The sequence below is a fragment of the Jaculus jaculus genome, chromosome 21 (assembly GCF_020740685.1).
Source record: "Jaculus jaculus isolate mJacJac1 chromosome 21, mJacJac1.mat.Y.cur, whole genome shotgun sequence".
Classification (NCBI taxonomy): domain Eukaryota; kingdom Metazoa; phylum Chordata; class Mammalia; order Rodentia; family Dipodidae; genus Jaculus; species Jaculus jaculus.
This window is the reverse complement of record NC_059122.1, coordinates 13,666,104-13,686,635: the sequence shown is the minus strand read 5'-3', so window position 1 is coordinate 13,686,635 and position 20,532 is coordinate 13,666,104. Positions and strand designations below refer to the sequence as shown.

At 53.3% G+C, this 20,532-nt stretch overlaps 1 protein-coding gene across 1 annotated transcript; it reads right to left on the bottom strand.

The window, feature by feature from the left end:
* Positions 1-1,674: 1,674 nt before the first annotated feature.
* LOC101596890 (lysosomal alpha-mannosidase) lies at positions 1,675-18,850 on the bottom strand. Its single transcript, XM_045139421.1, has 24 exons — positions 18,554-18,850; positions 17,644-17,746; positions 17,337-17,510; positions 16,185-16,378; positions 15,164-15,296; positions 14,599-14,744; positions 13,356-13,472; positions 12,033-12,115; positions 11,817-11,937; positions 11,658-11,736; positions 10,820-10,929; positions 9,823-9,930; positions 8,675-8,791; positions 7,650-7,835; positions 7,005-7,102; positions 6,794-6,911; positions 4,876-4,994; positions 4,686-4,787; positions 4,463-4,550; positions 4,270-4,350; positions 3,032-3,259; positions 2,584-2,739; positions 2,234-2,336; positions 1,675-1,876 (listed from the first exon to the last, which is right to left on the bottom strand). Exons 1-24 carry the CDS (start codon positions 18,848-18,850, stop codon positions 1,767-1,769), a joined length of 3,171 nt encoding a protein of 1,056 aa, XP_044995356.1. The 3' UTR covers positions 1,675-1,766.
* Between the last annotated feature and the right edge of the window lie 1,682 nt (positions 18,851-20,532).

Here is a 20,532-nt window from a genome sequence, read left to right as displayed (position 1 = left end):
GAAGCCAAAGTACCCAGGTTCGATTCCCTAGGACCCACATAAGCCAGATTCACAAGGGGTGCATGCGTCTGGAATTCATTTGCAGTGGCTAGAGGCCCTGGTCTGCCCATTCTCACTGTCTCTTCCTTGTCTCTCTGCTTGCAAATAAATAAAATAAATTTTAAAAAATGTCAGATATGATTATGCACACCTGTTAGGAGCTATGAATCAAACCTCGGCCATGTTAACAGAAACCTCCATATAGCAAGTTAAGTTTCTACTTCCTCACCTAATATTCAATTACCAAGGGATCGTAAGCCTGGCTGAATACTCCCCCATGCTGCCGATAGCTGATGAAGAAACAAAGGCAGTGCAGTCCACCACCAAAGAGTGGGCCTCCCCCTCTTTTGTATTAAAGAAGGGTGGAGACGTCGGGAGCCACAGAGCAAAAGCCTCTCCATGTTGTTTGGGCCTGCTCATAAGCTGACTCATTACTCAGAAAGTTGGTCCATCCAGCTTTCTGTTAGGTACTTCTGGAACATCGGTCAGCAGAGTGCTTACAGAATCTTATCTTTTGCAAAAGGCCAGTTTATGGTCAGGATGTGAAGCCTGGTACAATCAGGATGTTATGCCATTGAGGCAAGATTAGAGGAACACCTAATTACATCCCCTCTAGGTTTCCTGACGATTCCAAAGCCCTAAATCACATCAGCCATCTTATTCACCCCCTATATAACCACTGTGTAAAAAATAGACTCTGAGGCCTTGACAAACATTTAGCATGGTCTCCTTCTTGTGTCTGTTTGCCTTTTCTCATTCAGATTAATTTCCCTCGTGTCCTTGTTCAACACCCCGCTGGCCAGGACACTGCCTCCCGAGTGCTGGGATTATAGGCATGTGCCACCATGCCCGGCTTGTCTTTTTTGTTTCTTTGAGGCGAGGTCTCACTCTAACCAAGACTGACTTAGAACTTGCTCTGTAACTCCAGGCTGGCTGCAAACTCAGCAGTCCTGTGCCACCACAGTGGGCCAGTTTTTTTTCTCTTTTTCCCAAGGTAGGGTCTCACTGTAGCCCAGGCAGACTTGGAACTCGGCAATACCTTCTACCTCTGCTGCAATTAAAGGTGTGCACCACCACGCCTCATCATTTTGAGACAGGGTCGCTATGCAGTTCAAGCTGATCTCACTTGCGATCCTCCCATGGCCTCCTGAGTGCTGAGGTGACGGGCTTGTACCGCCGTGCTCACTCAACATCTCTTGAGTAACAGCGCAGAACTAGAATCCCAGGGCACACCAGACAGGTCCCGCCTCGCACCTGCCTTACCCGAGCAGCACTCCAAGTGGGGAGTCACTGGGGTGGGACAGCAGCTCCGTTAGCTGTAACTTCTGTTCCACCACCTCCCCAAGACTCCCCAAATGCCAGGCCTAGTACACAGCTGGGTCTCTGACCCTGTGTCCAGCGCAGGCCTGCCCTCACGGCTTCTTGAGATAGCCATGCTAGGCCCTCAGTAGACCAGGATCAGAGAAGCAGATGGGAGGAGTGAGGAGTGAGGTGGGCAGACAGGTGAAGGGCAGGAGTAAAGATTCAACAGGAAATGGCCTCCGCACAGAGGCTCTGGTCAGGTTCAGCTAGGTTTCTGCTGGCCCACACATTCTACACCCCTCAAAAATACTGCATACTCAGTCACAGTGTGGCCTGAGTCTTAGTAATGACAATTTAATAACTTTTGAGAGTGATAGCAACAAAAAGAGAGGGAGGAGTCTATAGCCCTTGGAGGGGGAGGGGGGCTAGCTGAATTCTTTCCATTGCACTGAAGCCACGAAAGTGCGGATTTCCATGGGCTGCAGCGTGACCGAGGTAGGGTCCAGCTTGGAGGGAGCAGCGTAGGAGACAGGACCTGGCGATGGGAAGGGAAGGAGTGAGAGATGCCTGGATATAACTATAACCTCAAAACTGTTCCCAGGGCCTCACACCTGGCTCACAAAATACTTCTGGCACCACCCCAGTATCTCCAGTACCGTCTCTAGCTCCTAGCCATCGCTCATACACTCAAGCTGACCCCGGGACAAAGGCCAGAACTACAGAGAAACTCTCACACGCTGTTCTGAGGACTGAACGCCAAAAGCTCCAGGGGCTTTGCTGATCCTGAAAGCCCTGGATCTGCATCCCATCTGCCTCCAGCTCCAGCCCGGCTCTAGCCAATATTCCACCCTCCACGGCTAGCTAAGGGCGGGGTCCACCGCTGGCTCCCCACCAGTGTTTGGCGTCCACTTCAGCCTGGAGGTGCTGGCCAGGGGCTGGTTGGCTGCCAGTGTGGTCTCCTGCAGGCGGGTGATGGTGAAGGCAGAGAACAGGTCCTGCGTAAGGGGGAAGGGATGGACAAGGCCGGGTTGAAGGCAAAACCCAAGGATTTTGTTTTTGTTTTTTCCAGGTTCAGTCTCCATCAAGTCCAGGATGACCTATAACTCACTACGTAGTCTCAGGCTGGCCTCCAACTCACAGAGATCCTCCTGCCTCTGCCTCCCAAGTGCTGGGATTAAAGGCGTGCGCCACCGCCAACCCAAGTTTGTGCCTCTGCATGTCTCCCAGCTCTGCGTGCCTCACCTGCAAGTTCAAGGTCACCGAGGAGCTCAGGTTTCGGCCGGAATCTTCTCCGACTGCAAACTGGTGCTCCAGACGCAGCAACAGCATCCCTGGGCCCCAGTGGGCCAGAGTGAGCAGGTGCACAGAGGGCGGCAGCTCGCGGAGCAGCCCGGAGAACTGCGGGAGAGGCGGGGCGGACTTGAGAGAGGCCAACCCCAGGAGCACACACCTGTGATTGCGGGGGCGGGCCGGATGGGCTCCACCCCGAGGATCGGACCTGCAAGCTACTCCAGGGCACAGCCCGAAGGTCTCCATGCACTGGGACTGGGCAGAACCTGGACATACACACTGAGCTGAGGGAGGGGCCGGCTGGTCATATGGGTTTAGTGGGGCGGGGTTTCCCCAGCCTGGACCCCTACCATGCCTCCATGCCTTGGGGTGGGGGAGGGAGATGGTAGGGGTGACTCACCTGCGTGCGCGGTGCTGTCCCAGGGCGGTACGGGACGCCGCGGCCCAAGGCCAGCACCAGCTGCGGAGCCAGCACCTCCCGCTCGGCCAGCAGACGGTGGCCCGCAGCCGCGTTCCGGGCCGAGTCCAGCAGCACGAGGTGGCGTCCCCGCACCCACTGCCCACTCTCCGACTCCAGCAGCGCCTCCCCGACCCCGCGCTCATCGTCTGCCAACAGCCTTCGGTGCACCTGCGAGGAGGGGACCGACTTTGGGGGAAAGACTGGAGGAGGGTCTGGAGAAGCGGCTCAGCGGTTAAAGGAGCTTGCTTGCAAAGCTGTCAGCCTGGGTTCGATCCCACGGAAAGCCAGATGCACACAGTGGCACATGCATGTGGAGTTTCCTTTGCAATACCCCATCCGCATTATCTCCCTGTCTGTCTCTCTACTTGCAAATAAATACATTAAAATGTTTGTTTACAAAAAGAGTGGGACCTGGAAAGATGGCTTAACTGGTTAACGCACTTGCTTGCATAAGCCAAAGGACCCAGGTTCGATTCTCCAGCTGCTACTTAAGCCAGATGCACAAGGAGACATGAGTCTGGAGAACATTTGCAGTGGCTGGAGGCCCTAGCGTGACCATTCTGTTTATCTGTTTCTTTCTCTCTCTCAAATATCAAAGTGCAATAAAATAAAAACAGTTGGCGGGGAGGATAAAATAATAAGCAGCCAGGCATGGTGGCACACACCTTTAATCCCAGCAGTCGGGAGGCAGAGGTAGAATGACTGTCGTGAGTTCGAGGCCACCCTGACATTACCTAGTGAATTCCAAGTCAGCCTGGGCTACAGCAAGACCCTACCTTGAAAAAACTAATAGTAATTAATTAATCGAGTGGAGGAAAGATGAGGACCAAGGTCCGGCGCTGGTAGAAAACGCCTGCTAAAGTGGGGTCCAGCCAACGTGGAGACCAAAACCAAGAGAGGCCAGTACCTCACAGGGGAACTTGCATGGGGCCAGCCAAGGCCCAGCAGCATGGGAAAGGGGACCATAGCTGGACCACAGGGCTTTAGGTGGAACACGGAAATGGAGTTCTCAAGGTGGGCAAGGGGACACAGCACTCACGAGGCAGAGGCAGGGGGACTGTGGGTTCTCGGCCATCCTGGGTGACAGACGAGAGAAGGGAAGGCGTGTGTGGGGGGGGACTGCACGGCGCAAAGACACGGCCCAGTGGGCTGGGCTGGGAGGGGGCCTGCTGGCTCACCATGAGCTCCAGCGAGCCGTCCCTCAGGCTGCTTCCTCCCTGGGACCGGTCAGTCAACACCGTCAGCTGTACGTCCCCGTCCTGGGCGAGGGGAAGGATGGTGAGGATGAGGGGCAGGGCGGGGAGCTGCCAGCCCCAGGTGTGAGGAACCGGGGACCCCCTCTACAGGGTGGGACGGCCGGAGGGGGGTTACCGTGATGTAAATTCGAGTGTTGACCGGATAGTAGTTCCCAGCCACTGGCTCGGTCTGGTTCAGTCTCCAAGTGGGTCGGTAATTGCGACTGGGATAGAGTGCGATCTCGTCAGCCACAGAGCCCCACTCCTCCACTGCTGCCTGCTGCTGCTTCCTCTGCCTCCCATACTCACAAAAACCAACACCTCCAACACACCTGTCTGTGGGACCCTGGCTTTCCTACCTCCTCCTGAGGACCTCCCGGCCATTGCTGTCCGTGAAGAACTGTCCCTCCGTCTTCAGCGGAGTGTCAAAGCGGCTGATAACCTCCTTGCCCCAGTCATCTCTACACACAGAGAACGGAGAAGTCGGGGCCTTGGGTGAGCTCCACCCTGCCCTTGCTTGCCCACCCACCCGCAGCAGGGGCCACTTACTGCACTGGAATTGGCCCCACTGTCCACTCCAGCTCCAGGTGACGCTGTCCTGGGTACAGGCGAACTACCTGGGAACACCATGCTGAAAAATTCTGATGGACCTCCTGTACCAAGGCTGTCTGTACACACAGCACATGGGGGGGGGGACGGTATCAGTCACTCCAGGCAAAGGAGAACCCTAACCATGCCCCCACACAGCTGAGACCCCAAAGGCCTTATGAAGTAATTTCACATATACCTGCCTGGATGCAATGTCCTCTTTCCATCTCAGTCACTACCATGTGTGAGATAGTGCGTGCCTACTGGGGGTGAAACCCCCGACCCCCACACAAGCTAAACAAACATACTACTAGACCCTCAGCCACAGAATTCTCGACTGTCACGTCTGTTCTTGCTGCCTTCCGCTGCCCCATGTCCTGTTAGAACAGGATTTTAGCTTGCCATATGTATTTCTGGAGTAAACTGAGTTTCCTTTAGGCTCTCAGGGGCTGTGTGTCCAATACAAATGATCAAGCTGGTATGAACAATGTTCTGTGACCCTCTTCCACTGGCTCAAAAGCATATGTGATGGCTGGCGCGTGAGCAGCCATCTTGGACCATGGGAGGAAGTTGAGCGTTGGGGATGTTAGGACAGCATGAAGGGATCGTGGTGATTGGAATCATTCTACCTACCCTGGATGGCCTAGCCAGACTTCCTGTTAACACTACTACAAAAGGCCCAACCAGGTTCTAATACAAGTGCAGGTATTGAAACCGGGGAGTGGGGTGTGCGGGGGGGGATCACATATTATGTGAGGTTGTTATGCTTGCACATGCTTTCCTTAGCAAGAAACAGCACTGAGCCACCCTAGCAAGCCACTGTTTCCTACCTCAGTCACCTTGAAACTCTCTGAAGAGCAACCAAGTGTGAATTCTCAAACATCCACCCAGATATAAGCTCTTTTTGGTGGTGGTTGTTATTTTATTTTTATTCTTTGGCACGTGTGGAGTGTATGTGCTGCAGGCGTGCTGTATGGCCGGGGGTGCTGAAGGCCAGAGAGCACCAAACACCCTTCTATTGCTCATCAGGTTTCCTTGATGGAGTCTCACTGGACCTGGAGTTGCCATTTTCAGTCACAGTGGCTGGACAAGCCGTCCCAGTGATCCTCCTGTCTCTGTCTCCTACAAGACTGGGGTCATGGGTCCCACCATGCCCCTCTGCCCCCACCCTGGTGGTGATGTTGGAAACAGAACAGAGCCTCATTCATAATAGGCAAGTAATCTGCCACTGAGCTACGTCTCCAGCGACAACAGATATAAGCTCATTCTGTAGGCCTTGCAGAGCCCTTTAAACAGATATACTTGCTCCTCCCAATTCACCCCGTTTCCAAATCCCAACACTGTATATGTGAGCAGTCATGATCAATGGCCCTTAGGGAAGGAGCTTCAAGTCTTATCCTCTCATCTCACCTTCTCTCCCTTTCTTTTAGCATTATTATTGTTAAGAGAGTCAAAGAGAGAGCGAATGGGCACTGCTAACTCTGGACGCGTGCGCCGCCTTGTGCGCAAAGGCGACGTTGCATGCTTTGCATAACTGCGTCTGGTGTGGGACCTGGAGAGTCGGACACGAAATTTCTTTGGTGTCACAGGCAAGTGCCTAACCACCAAGCTGTCTCTCCAGCCACCTTTTCTCCTTTCATACAACACTTATCCTCTAAAAGAAATCCATGCATGGTGGTACATTCCTGAAATCCCAACGCTCAAGTGGCAGAGGCAGGAAAACCAAAACGATGAGACCAGCCTGAACTACACAGGGGATGTAGATTCCCTCCCGAACCCCGCCCATGTGCGCACAGACAGTACACTTGGCACATCCAACTCCCAGGTCATCACCCTGACCTCCCGTCCCCAATTCCCACTCATCGTTGCTCCCACAGACCTTCACGAGGCGGACCTGAGCCCACCGGCTCACAGGCAGTGGCTGGGGACGTTCTGGTCTGAAGATGTAGGCACCGGACGCCTGGCTGCTCTCCTTGTCACCTGTGCTGGCCTGGTACCTGAGGCAAAAGCGAGACAGCATCAGAGAGGGCCTCGGCACTGTGGACCCGATTCTCCTCACCCCCCACGGCTGGCTGCCCATCCACCCTCACCAGAAGAAGCCCTGGCTCATGGGAAGCACGAGATTCTGCTCCTTGTTCCGGATTCCCATCAATAGCCCTGTGTCAGGGTCGAATGTAGCCTGGATGAACTGTGCAGGAAAAAACAACGCAGGTAAATGACGTGTCAATTCCATCCTCCCAGGGGCTCAGCACAAAACCCATATCATGCATAACCCCTTGTAGTCATTCCTTGCTCTGGATCCCATTCGAAAATGCTGCTGGGCATGGTGGCGCATGCCTTTAATCCCAGCACTTAGGAGGCAGAGGCAGGAGGGTCACTGTGAATTTGAGGACACCTTGATACTACATAGTGAGTTCCAGGTTAGCCTGGACTAGAGTGAGACCCTACCTCAAAAAAAAAAAAAAAAAAAAAAAAAGGCTTTCCTGGCCCACCCCCCACCAACTTGAAACCTCCCCTCCCACCACTGGCTCTGCTATATCTGTCATCAGGACCATATAGGATTCACACAAGTCCCGGGAAGGACACAGTCTCAGCAAAGGTCACTCTCTCAAGGACACACGTTAGCAGGGTGACAGTAAATCAAGGACCCAGAACCTGATGATATGGAATTCAGGAAGTTCTGTGACACTAAATTTGTCATAAAAGCAGAGAAGGGGGTCCAAATAAGGTCTCACCTCATTTTCAATAGCCAAGACTTGACGGTTGGACTTCTTGGGATCGTACTGCTGAGTGCGGGCTTTGGGGTGTCGTGAAGGGATTCGGGTCACGGAGTAGATGCTGAAGCCTAGGGCAGGTGCTGAGGCAGAGAAAAGTAGCTCTGATGTTTGCTCCTGACCTGGAGGGCTGGGAAGCACCAGCACCTACAATGAGAGAGGAGGGAACCTGAGTCAGGGGGTTCTGATGCCCAAATAGGGGCCGGTATCAAACTCAAGGACACCAAGCAGTCGATGAGAAGAAATGCAGAGGTGATGGAAAGGGAGGTTGAGCACTAGCTTCATCTCTAGCAAGAGGAATAAGAGGGAGAGAGAAATGGAAAGAGAAAGAAAGTCAGGCGTGGTGGTGCATGCCTTTGATCTCAGCACTCGGGAGGCAGAGGTAGGACGATCTCTGTGAGTTCATGGCCACCCTGACACTACATGGTGAATTCCTGGTCAGCCTGGGCTAGAGTGAGACCCTACTTTGAAAACAAACAAACAAAGAAACAAAGGAAAGAGAGAAAAGAAAGAAAAAAGAAGAGAGGGAAGAAGCTGGTAGAGAGAACGGGGAGAAACTGAGGTAGGTGAGGGAGTTAAAGCATTAAGAGAACTTCTGGGGGAAGAGCTCTAGTGAATAGCAGAATTTTCTAGCTAAGAGGGTGTGGTAGCTCACGCCTGCAATCTCAGCACTGGGGAGGCTGAGGCAGAAAGATCAAGAATTTGATGCCAGTCAGATCTACACAGAGACCTGTCTCTAGACAGGAAATGGAAGGAGGGAGAAGGGAAGAAAAGAAGGGAGGGAAGGAAGGAAGGGGGGTGAAAGGTTGGTTCTTGGGTGGACATTTATCCACTCATTGGAGAAAGATATACCCAATGGGTGGGGGGTAGGCTAATATTAAGGGAGAAAGACAGGAGATATTTGGAGAAGAGATTCAGGAAGGTGATATATACAAGAACACGGGACAATGCCCATGAGGGAAGGGGGCATGCATCAGAAGGCTCACATCACTGGGCACAGTCTTGCCATTGGGATCCTTTACAAGGAAAGTGCCTTCGCTGACAGGCAGCCGCACCATCTGATCCACCTTCCGCCCCAGAGGGTTATAAATGACGACCTGGAACTGCAGCGGGAGACGGGGAGAGCGCGGGTCACCCCAGGTGTTCCCCAAACCCACCCCAACACAGCCACATCCCAGTATGAGCCATGACTTCCCGCTCCACAGCTCTCTATGCTGTTCCAGTTTCTTGGCTTCCTAGAAGATGCTGCCTGGGGCTAGAGAAATGGCTCAGCAGTTAAGGCGTTTGCCTGCCAAGCCTAAAAACCCAGGTTGGATTCCCCAGGAGCTAAATAAACCAGGTGCACACGGTGGCAAATGCGTCTGGAGTTCATTTGCAGTAGCCTGAGGCCCTGACGTGCCTCTTCTCTCTATCAAAAAAATACGGTTTCATGTTTTATGTTATGTATAAGTGTGTGTGTGTGTGTGCATGTATATACATATATATATATATATACACACACACACATATATGTGCTTGTGTGTGTGCTTTTGTGTGTATGTATATGTGTACATATATGTACATACGTGTATGTATATATATACACGAGTATACATATATAGGTGTATATATATATATATATATATGTATATACATATATAAGCATGTATATGTTTTTTGAGACACACAGAAAGAGAGAGAACGGGCACGGCAGGGCCATCAGCCGCTGCAGCAGAACTCCAGACGCATGGGTGTACCTGGTTCACATGGGTCCTGGGGAATCAAACCCGGTCCTTTGCCTCACCTTTGTGCGTCTGGCTAATTTGGGAGCTGAAGAGTCGAACATGGGTCCCTAGGCTTGGCAGGCAAGCGCTTTAACCACTTAGCTATCTCTCCAGCCCTAAAATAGTAACTAAATAAGAATAAGTTAAGGGCACCCGGGTACGGGGGCCCAGGCCCTTAGTCCCAGCACTGGGGAGTCAGAGTTAGGGAGGATCACTGTGAGTTCGAGGCCACCCTGAGACCACACAGTGAATTCCAGGTCAGCCTGGGCTAGATGAGACTCTCTGTCGATAAACCAAACATCAAAAACTAAACCCATGCTGCCAGTCCGAACTCTTCACCCAGGACCCTCCGTGCCCGCCCCGCGACTCACGGGCGCCGGCCTCCGGCTGGGCGGGCAGACGCTGACGTTGAGCTCCCGGCAGAAGGCGAAGTCCAGCTTGGAGCCGCTCAGCCGCGCCAGGGCGTTGCTCACCAGAACCTGGTGGGGGACCGCGGGAGGCCGAGTTCTAGTCCCCAGGCCCGCCCTGGGTGCCCTCCTCTAACCATACCCTGCCAAAGCCTTTTTGCGCTCCACCCTCCCCTTTATCCCTGTGTCCCACGATGCCTCCGCCTTCCACTCTCCTGAGGCCGCACCCCTGCATCCCAGCGCTCAGGACCGCATCCCAAGCAGACCTCGGCCCCCAGTGTCCACCCTGCTGCCCAGACCCCACCCCATCCCTGCTTCCTGCTGGTGCCAAGGCTGCGCCCCCAATCTGAGCTCCGACCCACCCCTCCTCCTCGGACACACCCACCAGCACACGCCCCTCTTCCCCCTCTGCCAAGCCCACATGCATAACCCCTACCCCTACTCCAGACCTGGGCCACCAGCACAAGCCCTTTCCCATCTCCCTCTGACACACCCACCAGCACACGCCCCTCCCTATCCCTCTGCCCCGCCCACCAGCACTCGCCCCTCCCCATCTGCCTCTGCCCTGCCCATAGCACAGCCCCACCCCGCCCTGAAGACCACGCCCACCAGCACTCGCCCCTCCCCATCTGCCTCTGCCCTGCCAATAGCACAGCCCCACCCCGCCCTGCAGACCCCGCCCACCAGCACACGCCCCTCCCCATCTCCCTCTGCCCCGCCCACCCACACAGACCCTCCTCGTCCTCCAGACCCCGCCCACTAGCACATGCCCCTCCCATCTCCCCTTCCATGCCCATCAGCACCCCCCCATCTTCCTCTGCTGTGCCCATCAGCACATGCCCCTATCTCTCTATGCAGTGCCCACCCACCTGCACATGCCCCACCCCGTCTCTCTAGACCTGACCTCCAGCACCTGCTGTCCCAAAAGCACTGCCCACCCGCGCGGGCTCTGCCCCCACACCTCACAGGGTCCCCAGCCTGCAGAGAGCTGCCTGGCATAGTCGTTGGCCACATGCTGCCGCGAGGTGCCGCTGACCGCATCGTGGTGCTGGAGGACCGCCATCGCCTCGTCTGCAGCAGAACACGGGTGGGGCGGGGACTTGAACTCACAGCCTCCCCTCCGAGGACACAGAAGAAGTCCAGTGTGGACATAGGGGGCGGGCAGGGTTCTTAGGAACTTTAAGAGCTTAGCGGAATGCAGTCTGTAGCAGAGCTCCTGCTTGCTATGCACGAATCCATGGCGTCCACCCCCAGCACCACCGGAAAAATTAAAATTAAAATAACCTAGGGATGGGGCTGGAGAGATGGCCTTGCAGTTAAAGCACCTGCTCACAAAGCCAAAGGACCTTGGCTCGATTTCCCAGGAACCTTGTAAACCAGATGTATATGGTGGCACATACTTCTGGAGTTTCTTTGCAGTGGCTAGAGGCCCTGGTGTGCCCATTCTCTCTAGCTCTCTCTCTTCGTTTCGCTTTCTCTCTCTCAAATAAATATAAAGATTTTTTAAAAATAGATTAAGGGCCGGAGGATGGCTTACTGGTTGAAGGTGTTTGCCTGGGAAGCCTTAAGAAGGACCCAGGTTCAATTTTCCAGGACCCAAGTAAGCCACACGTTGAAGGTGGCACACATGTCTGGCATTCGTTTGCAGTGGCTGGAGGCCCTGGTGCACCCATTCTCTCCCCCCCTCTATCTGCCTACCTCAAATAAATAAATAAACATGTTTTTGAAAAGAATAAAATCATCATCTAGGGATGACTTGGTTTCCGTCCTGCCCCGCCCATCACAGGTCTGGCGCTTACTCAGAGGAGCACTGTCTCCAGAGCCATACGGTCCCTTGGTGGCCTCCGGCCCCACCAGGGCCTCCAGCTGGTTGCACACCTATGGGAGCAAGAGCTTAGGTCATGCCCCGGACCCACCCGCACTCAGTCTCCCGGGCTGCACCCTCCGTGCCCACTCACCTGCAGGAAGTTGTAGCTGAGGCGCTCATAGCGTTTGAGCGCTGGCCTGCTGGAAAAATACCCGGTCCAGTACATGTGTGGGCCATCCGCGTACGGAAAGAAGTCGTCGTCCTTCACCGACCTGCAGCGGCCGCAGCATGGGGACGTTGAGGGCACAGGCCCCACCCAGGATGCATTCCAGTCCCAAGCTCCCCAGCCCCTGCCCCGGCCGAGTACCAGGTGAGCTGGGCCTTGTTCAGCTCCCACAGGTAACAGGCAGGGGTGGAGTAGAGAACGTTGACCCGGCTCCCGTTTGCCTGCTGCTGGGGAGACGCACGTGTGAGTCCACAACTGTCCTGGGGCACACGGGTGTGCAACACTATCCTGCACGCAGCAGGTTTGCATTCCCCGAAGTACAAACCAGTGCACCAGAGCTTCTATGCACTGCAAATGAACTCAGATGCATGTGCCGCTCTATGCACCTGGCTTACAAGGGTCCTGGCCAATGAAACCTGTATCCTTTGGCTTTGCAGGCAAGTGCCTTAACCGCTAAATCATCTCTCTGGCCCTGTTGGATTTTCTTTTTTCTTTTGATGTTTGTTTTTTCGAGATAGGTCTCACGCTAGCCCAGGCTGACCTGAAACTCATACAGAGTCTCAGGGTGGCCTTAACTCTTGGTGATCCTCCTGCCTCTACCTTCTGAGTGCTGGGATTAAAGGCGTGCGCCACCACACCTGGCTTTTACTCTTGCTTTTTTTAAACACAGCATGTAGCTCAGGCTGGCCTCCAATCTTATGGTCCAGCCTAGGTCCCCTAAATGCTAGGGTGACAGGCCTGTACCAAAACACCTGGGTACAGTTAGTGTCTTAAAGGAAGAGAAGGGTTTTAACCAGAAAGAACAATAATAGTGTGGGGCTGGAGACATGGTTCAGTGGTTAGGGCACTTACCTAACAGGCGTAAGGACCTGGGTTTGATTCCCCAGTACCCAGGTAAAGACAGATGCCCACGGCGGGGCATGCCTCTGTAGTTAGTTTGTAGTGGCAAGAGGCCATGTCAAGTCTGTTCTCTGCCTGTTTCTCAAACAACAAAAAAAAGTTTTTTTAAAGAATAAACCAGGCGTGGTAGCACACGCCTTTAATCCAGCACTTGGGAGGAAGCCCTAGGGGTATCACTGTGAGGCCGAGGCCATCCTGAGATTTCATAGTGAATTCTAGATCAGCCTGGACTAGAAAGACAGCCTACCTCAAACAACAAACAACAACAACAAAAAAAACCCTGTAAGTAGGGAGATGGCTCAACAGTTAGAAGGTGCTGGCAGCCAGGCAAGGTGATGCCCGCCTTTAATCCCAGCACTTGGGAGGCAAAGGTAGAAGGTTCGCCATGAGTTTGAGGCCATCCTGAATCTACAGAGTTCCAGGTCAGCCTGCGCTAGACGGATTCCCTACCTCAAAAAGCAAAAACTTAAAAAATAACTTGATCATCTCAGTTATTGTTTACAGTGGCAGAAGGCTGATTAACACACAATGCGCACACGGGAACCATAGAGCAGACACACTGACCTGGGCATTGACCAGGCGGATAAGCTTATCGATGTTCTTGAACCACATGTTGGCATTCTCATACTGGAAGTCTGAGCCCATGGTCATCATGGTATGATTGGTGCGGTAATACCGACCCTGCAGGTGAGAAGAGAAGCCTAGACCAGGGTTTCTGGATTCTTCCAGGGTCTAAGTGGTTTGTATGTGTGCAAGAATTCATATGTTGGTGCGGGTGTGTGAACAGGACATAGCTCAGTGCTGGAGCACTTGCCTGGCATGGGCAAGGACCAGTACTAGACCTTCACAACTGCCACCACCAACACAACAAAAATATTCAAGAAGTGCCAGGCGGGATGGCGCATCCTTAATCCCAGCCCTTGGGAGGCAGAAGCAGGATGATTGCCGTGAATTTGAGGCCATCCTGAGACTGCATAGTGAATTCCAGATCATCAAGGACTAGAATGAGACCCTACTGCAGGAAAAATAAATAAATAAATAAAACCTAAATAAATAAAAACCAACAGTGGGGTGTGGTGGGGCACGTCTTTAATCTCAGTACTCAGGAGGCTGAGATACAAGGGTAGCCATTATTTTAAGGCTAGCCTGGGCTAGAGTGAGACTCTACTTTGAAAAAACCAAAAACAGAAACATAAGAACAGGGCTGAAGAGATGGCTCTTCATGGTTAAGGTGCTTGCCTTCAAAGCCTGATGATCCAGGTTCGATTCCCCAGGACCCACGTAAGCCAGATGCACAAGGTGGCACATGCATGTGGAGTTGATTTGCAGTGGCTGGAAGCCCTGGCGCACCCATTCGCTTTTTATCTCTCTCTCACACACACTGCCTCTTTCCTTCTCTCAAATAAGTTAATAAAAATAAAATAGTTTTCAAAAATAGCCATTGCGGGTTGCACATGTACTTGCATTTGTGGGGGACTCACCTAGCATGCATGAAGCCCTGGGTTCGATCCCCAGCACCATATGAGCCAGCAATGGTGGTGCACACCTTTAATCCCAGCACATGGGAGATAGAGGTAGGTGGATCGCTGTGAGTTTAAGGCCACCCAGAGACTACATAGTGAATTCCTGGTCAGCCTAAGCTAGAGTGAAACCCTACCTCAAAAATCAAAACAAACAATCAAAAAACGGTTGTTGAAGGGTTCTCTGGGTCTTGCTGTCTTGTACGTGCTTCTAATGGGGGAGAGAGGTGTGCAAATCCCAGAGCGGAAGCCCTGGAAGCCATCCCTGGGCTGTGGATATGAGTTACCTGGGTGGAGGCCAGCTGCAGGAAGTAACTGACCAGCTCTTTGGCATTGTACTCAGGGCTCTGGGGATCTTCCACCACGGGCTTGTCTGCACACAGCACATCCCAGCACAGGTTCTCTGGGGGATTGTATATGTTGGGGAGCACACCTGTAGATCAAACCAGACTCAGGAGCTGGAAAGATGGCTTAGCGGTTAAAGGTCTTGCTTGTAAAACCTAAGGACCTAGGATCGATTCCCCAGTACCCACATATGCCAGACATGTCCCTGGAGTTCATTTACAATGGCTAGAGGCTCTGGCGTGCACATTTTTTCTCTCTCCATCTGATTCTCTCTCAAACAAAAAATATTTAAATTTTTATGAAGTAAAATAAAAAATAAAAAACAGACTCAGACTTTCCCTGGGATCTGAGCTGGCCATGTCCTGCCCGGGATGGACTTCGTCCTGTGAGAGGGCAGGTGAAGCAGGAACATGCAGATTGAAGATAAAGACAGTGGATCATGAGATCCTACGCAAGACCCTTCTGAGATGGTGGCCCTGTGCAAGTTACCCACCCCACACCCCTTACCAGTAAAGAGGTCGGCAGTGGGGGGATTCAGGCTGGCGCTGGCCCTCCACACCTGCTCCATGTCCAGCTTCTTCTCCCGTGCCTGTTTATCTTGGTAGTCAATACGCCCTAAGAAGAAACCATCAAAGGCCATCTGGAAGAGGAGGGGACAACGCCTCTGCTCAGCTTGGGAAAGAAGGGGGAGAGCACAGAGAAAGCACACGGGACCGAACTACTGGCTTGTTTTCGTTGTTTAGTTGGTTGGTTTTTCGAGGTGGGTGGCACTCTAGCCCAGGTTGACCCAGAATTCACTATGTAGTCTCAGGGTGGCCTCAAACTCAAGGCAATCCTCCAGCCTCTGCCTCTTCTGTGCTGGCATTAAGGGTATGCACCACCACGCCTGGATTCTGGTTTTGTTTTTAAAAGATTTTATTTATTGGCAAGAAGAGAGAATGGGCACACCAGGGTTTCCTGCTGCTGCAACAAATTACATATGCATGCATCAGTTCATGCATTTGGCTTTCTGTGCACACTGAGGATCTGAACCCAGGCTGGAAATTACCTCTGACCACTATGTCATCTCTCCAACCCATTTAATTTTTGGGCAGGGAGGCACTTTCTTAAAAAATGTTTTTGAGGTAGAGTCTCACTCTAGTCCAGGCTACGTAGTCTCACGGTGGCCTCAAACTCATGGTGATCCTCCTACCTCTGTCTCCTGAGTGCTGGGATTAAAGGTGTGTGTCATGATGCCAGGACTTGGGAAGACTTTTTTTTTTTTTTTTTTTTTTTTTTTTTTTTTTCCGAGGTAGGGTTTCACTCTAGCCCAGGCTGACCTGGATTTATCACTATGGAGTCTCAGGGTGGCCTCACGAACTCACGGTGAACCTCTTACATCTGCCTCCAGAGTGCTGGGATTAAAGGCGTGCGCCACCACGCCTGGCTCAAGGGAGGACTTTTTTTGAGGGGAAGAGCAGAGCGTGAGTGGTCCCGGGCTGACTCAAGGTGAGTTAAGGTGCAGGTACAAGAGAGAAGAGGGTGGCACCTGGGCAAACAGAGAGGCCTGTTCCCTAGAGTGGCCAAAGGGGTCGATGTGCCAGGCCACACGGGGGCGCCCGTCACTGCCAAATGTGTCCTCCAGGAAGCGCAGCCCAAGTGTCATCTGGTCCACGATGGCTCCATAGTGGGTGGCCGCCTCGTCGTTCATCACCCAGCCACCGTTGACAAACTCCAGGCGCCCTATGCACGCGCAAGGAGAGGAGAGTCACTGTTAGAAGTCTCTCTCTCTCTTGGGTTGGGGAGTTGGCTTAGCAGTTAACCCATTTGCCTGCAAAGCCTAAGGACCCATGTTCCCCAGGACCCACACAAGCCAGATGCACAAGGGGGCGCATGCATCTGGAGTTTGTTTACAGTGGCTGGAAGCCCTGGTGCACCCACTGTTTCTGTCTCTGCCTTTTCTGTCCCAATTAATTATTTTTTTAGAGGTAGGATTTCACTCTAGTCCAGGCTGAACTGGAATTCACTGCCTCAGCGTGGCCTTGAACTCAGAGTGATCCTCCTACTTCTGCCTCGCAAGTGCTAGAACTAATGCTGTGCACCACCACAAGCAGCTCCCAAATAAACGAATGTTGAAAAAAATATTTCTCAAAATAAAAAGAAGTCTCTCTCTAAAACAAATAAAAATAAAGGCTGGACACATGGCTTAGCCGTTAAGGTGATTGCCTGCAAAGCCTAAGGACCCATGTTCAACCCTCCAGACCTCCCATTAGCCAGATGCACAAAGGTGAGGCAAGCACAAGGTCGCACATGCCCAGTAAATGGCGCAAGTGTCTGGAGTTTGATTGCAGTGGCTAACCAGTTGCCGTGCCAACTTTTTCTCTCACCCTAAAGTAAAATAAAATAAAATAAATTGGTAATTACTGTAAGTGGCAAACGTGGGTGATAGCACAGACCAGCCTGCATACTCAAGCCTGCTAAGACCACCTAGACTTTGTGGCTGAATTTTCAAGGCAGACTTCCCCATGGAGCCACTGGAGGGGGCCTTGTGGGACACACTGCTGCCCACGTGAAGAGAGCTCACAGGCCAGTGGACCCACAGACAAGCGCAGTCTGCACGCTGTAAGGGAGAGCTCAGAAAGCAGGCCTTGCGGAAGGTGCCGCCGGGCTTCCTCTTTTCACTTCCGTGGGGCAGGCTCACCCTGGTGCACGAGTTTCCGCACAGCGTCCTGTGTGGCGTTCGTCTGCTGGCGCCACCATCGGGAGAAGAAAGCCATCTCCACGTAGATGAAGCGCCGGGCGGGGTCTTCCAGCAGAGCCGCGAGGACAGAGTCCAGGATGTACTGCACGCCCGCGTGCTGGATGTCATTGTTAACTGTGGACAAGGGTAGGCCGACAGCCACTAGAACCAGGGGAGACACTCCCTGATCCAAGACCCACCCCATGTTACTACCCCCACCCCCACGTCCCAGTCCCAGAAGGAAACCACGGGGCGCACGTCTACTCACTGCCGTAGAAGTACTGGTCCACCGTCTTGAGCCAGCCCACGTCGTCATGTGTATGGGCCACCAAGTGCACATTGAGCATGTCTGGCTGCACCGTGGGACATGTCTGCACAGGGACCCCAAACACACACACATTTATTGTTAAGACTGACAGTTAAGACGTTCACTGGGAGCCAGGGGTAGTGGCGCATGCCTTTAATCTCAGCTTGCAAGAAGCAGAGGTAGGAGGATCGCTGTGAGTTCGAGGCCACCCTGAGACTACATAAGGAATTCCAGGTCAGCCTGGGCCACAGTGAGACCCTACCTTGAAAAACTAAAAGACATTCAGGGGAGTTAAGACGCAAGCTAGTCCCCGAATGAGTCAATCAGAGAGGCCCTTAACCTGATCCCAACTATGTGCAGTGGAGGCGGCTAGGCCTTCCGAGGTCGATCACCCAGTGTCAGACCACGGGCACGGCTGGCCCTGCACACAGCCCTGGAGACAGCACACGCGGGGGAAGCGCAGCGGTATGCGCCCCAGCTTCCAGACTCGGGCACGGAGGCGGGGAAGGCAGAAGTCGCTCGCGCAGGGAGGCAGCCAGGAGGTGTGGGAGCCAGTGGAGCCTTGGGCTCCAGCACGGAGGTGGGGGACATGGGGGGGATCATCAGAGCGCGTCACAGCCTGGAAAGCGACGTGGGGGTGTTTCCAGGCCAGTAGAGTCGGAGGGAGAAGGCAGGCTTCCCCGCGGAAGGAGCGGCTGGACCCGGGGCCTCGAAACACACCAGCGACCGCAGGCGCTGCTCCCCGCCGGGCTGCTCCCCACCGGCCCGCGCACCCCGCACGCAGCGCCCGGGCAGGCCACTCGGGCAGCCACCGAGACTCCTCCGACCTCTCCCCTCCGCGCTCCCCACGCGCGCCGCGGCCCCGGCTCACCTTGTAGCCCGCCGCCCGGACGCCGGGCGCCGCCAGCAGCCACCAGAGCAGAAAGGACACGGGCGGCAGCCACCGCCGCCCCGGCCGCCCCGCGCCGCCGCCGCCCCGCGAGTCCATGGTGCCGCGGCCGCCGGCGCCCGCGCTTCCGGAGCTTTTGCCCGCCCTCAAGCCCCGCCCCCAGCGCGCATCTGGCCAATCGACGCCGGGGGGCGGGGCCTGGCCGCGGGCCGCTGCGCGAGTCGGTCCTGATGCCTTTGGGTCACCAGAGCCGGAGGCGGGGCTTTGGAGTGTTGTCATTTCGCATAGTCTTTCTTTCTTTCTTTTCTTTTTATTTATTTATTTATTTTTGAGGTAGGGTTTCACTCTAGCTCAGGCTGACCTGGAAATCACTACATAGTCTCACGGTAGCCTCGACCTCATGGTGATCCTCCTCCCACCTCTGCTAGGATTAAAGGCGTGCGCCACCGCGCTCGGCAAAGTTATGTTTTAAATGTTTTTTTATTTGTTAGAAACAGAGGGAGAGAGAATGGGTGCACCAGGGCCTCCCATCACCGCAAGCGAACTCCAGATGCATGCGCGACTTTGTGCTTCTGGCTTTAAATGAGCCCTGGGGAATCGAACCTGGACTGCCAGACTTAGCAAGCAAGCACCTTTAACATTGAGTCATCTCTCCACCCCTCGTTCTCTTTAAATTTTATTTACTTACTTATTTGAGAGAGAAAGAGACAGACAGAGAATGGGTGCACCGGGACCTCCAGCCACTGCAGAGGAACTCCAGATGCATGTGCCGCCCTGTGCCTTAGGCTTTACGTTGGTCGTGGGGAATCCAGCCGGTTCCTTTGGCTTTATAAGCCAGTGCCTTGACTGATAAGTCATCTTTCCAGCCCTATTTCTTTTGTTTCTTTTTCTGGACTATTTTGTCTCAGTGGGAGCAGAAGTTTCAGCTTTCCCAGCTCGTTTTTCCTAGGGAAATGGAGAGTGTGCATGGGGTTCTAGGGTGTTACAGGGCTCCCCAGGTTTGGCTAGCAACGGGGACAGACGACAGTCCTGCCCATCTACCAGGACTTTGTGTGTGTGCATGTGTGTGTGTCGGGGGAGAGGCCCAAGTGTTTCTTCCTGCCTCAATAGGATGCCTGGCCAGCTTTATGTGGGTAGCTGGGGAATTGCTGGAGTTCATTTGGAGAGGCTAGGACCCATTCATTCTCTCTCCTTCCCCCCATCTTTGTCAAATAAATAAATAAATAAATAAATAAAAACAATTTAAAAAAAAAGAAAAAAAAAAAAGAAAACCAAAGTGCTGAGCCTTGTTTGGTAGCACATGACTGTATTCCCAACATACTGGACAGGCTGAAACAGGTGGATTGCTGAGATCATAGCCAACCTGGAGTACCACGCCTGCCATGGCTACATATCAACCCTGCCTCAAAAATAAATAAATAAAGGAAAGAAAGAAAATTAAGAAGGGTCAGGGAAGTCAGTGGAATAGCACCTCCTAGTGTACATAAAGGCCCAAGTTCCATACCCTGCACCAGAGCAAAATAAAGCCTAGTGCAGGAGAGATGGCTTAGTGGATAAGGCACTTGCCTGCAAAGCCAAAGGACCTCGATTCAATTCCCCAGGACCCACGTAAGCCAGACATACAAGGTTGCACATGCGTCTGGAGTTCGTCTGCAGTGGCTGGAGGCCCTCCTGTGCCCATTCTCCCTCTGTCTACTTCTTTCTCTCAGCTTCAAATAAATAAATAAATAAATAAATAAAAATATTTAAACAAAAGGAAGCCTAGATTGCTCCCTTCAGTAGAGGCAGCAGTCACCAAAGAGTGGCAATAACTGCTCTGTCTCTGGTGCTTGACTTAAGGAGCAAAGCTAGTGGTAAAAGGATATTAACCACCAGAGAGTTCAGTTTGGGGCCCTACATCAGGCTTTCCCCACTGGGCAGGGCACTCCCCAGGAACAAAAGAGAGGTCATACTCAGGCCAG

Bases quoted from the DNA above. Each gene is read 5' to 3' on its own strand.
- LOC101596890 (XM_045139421.1), bottom strand. From the start codon at position 18,850: ATGACAACACTCCAAAGCCCCGCCTCCGGCTCTGGTGACCCAAAGGCA. The intron at 17,511-17,643 runs GTGAGTAGACGT...CCTTGTCCACAG, and splicing joins GGACCAGTACTTCTACGGCA to TTAACAATGACATCCAGCAC. The intron at 12,116-13,355 runs GTCAGTGTGTCT...TCTCCCCAGCAG, and splicing joins TCCGCCTGGTCAATGCCCAG to CAGGCAAACGGGAGCCGGGT.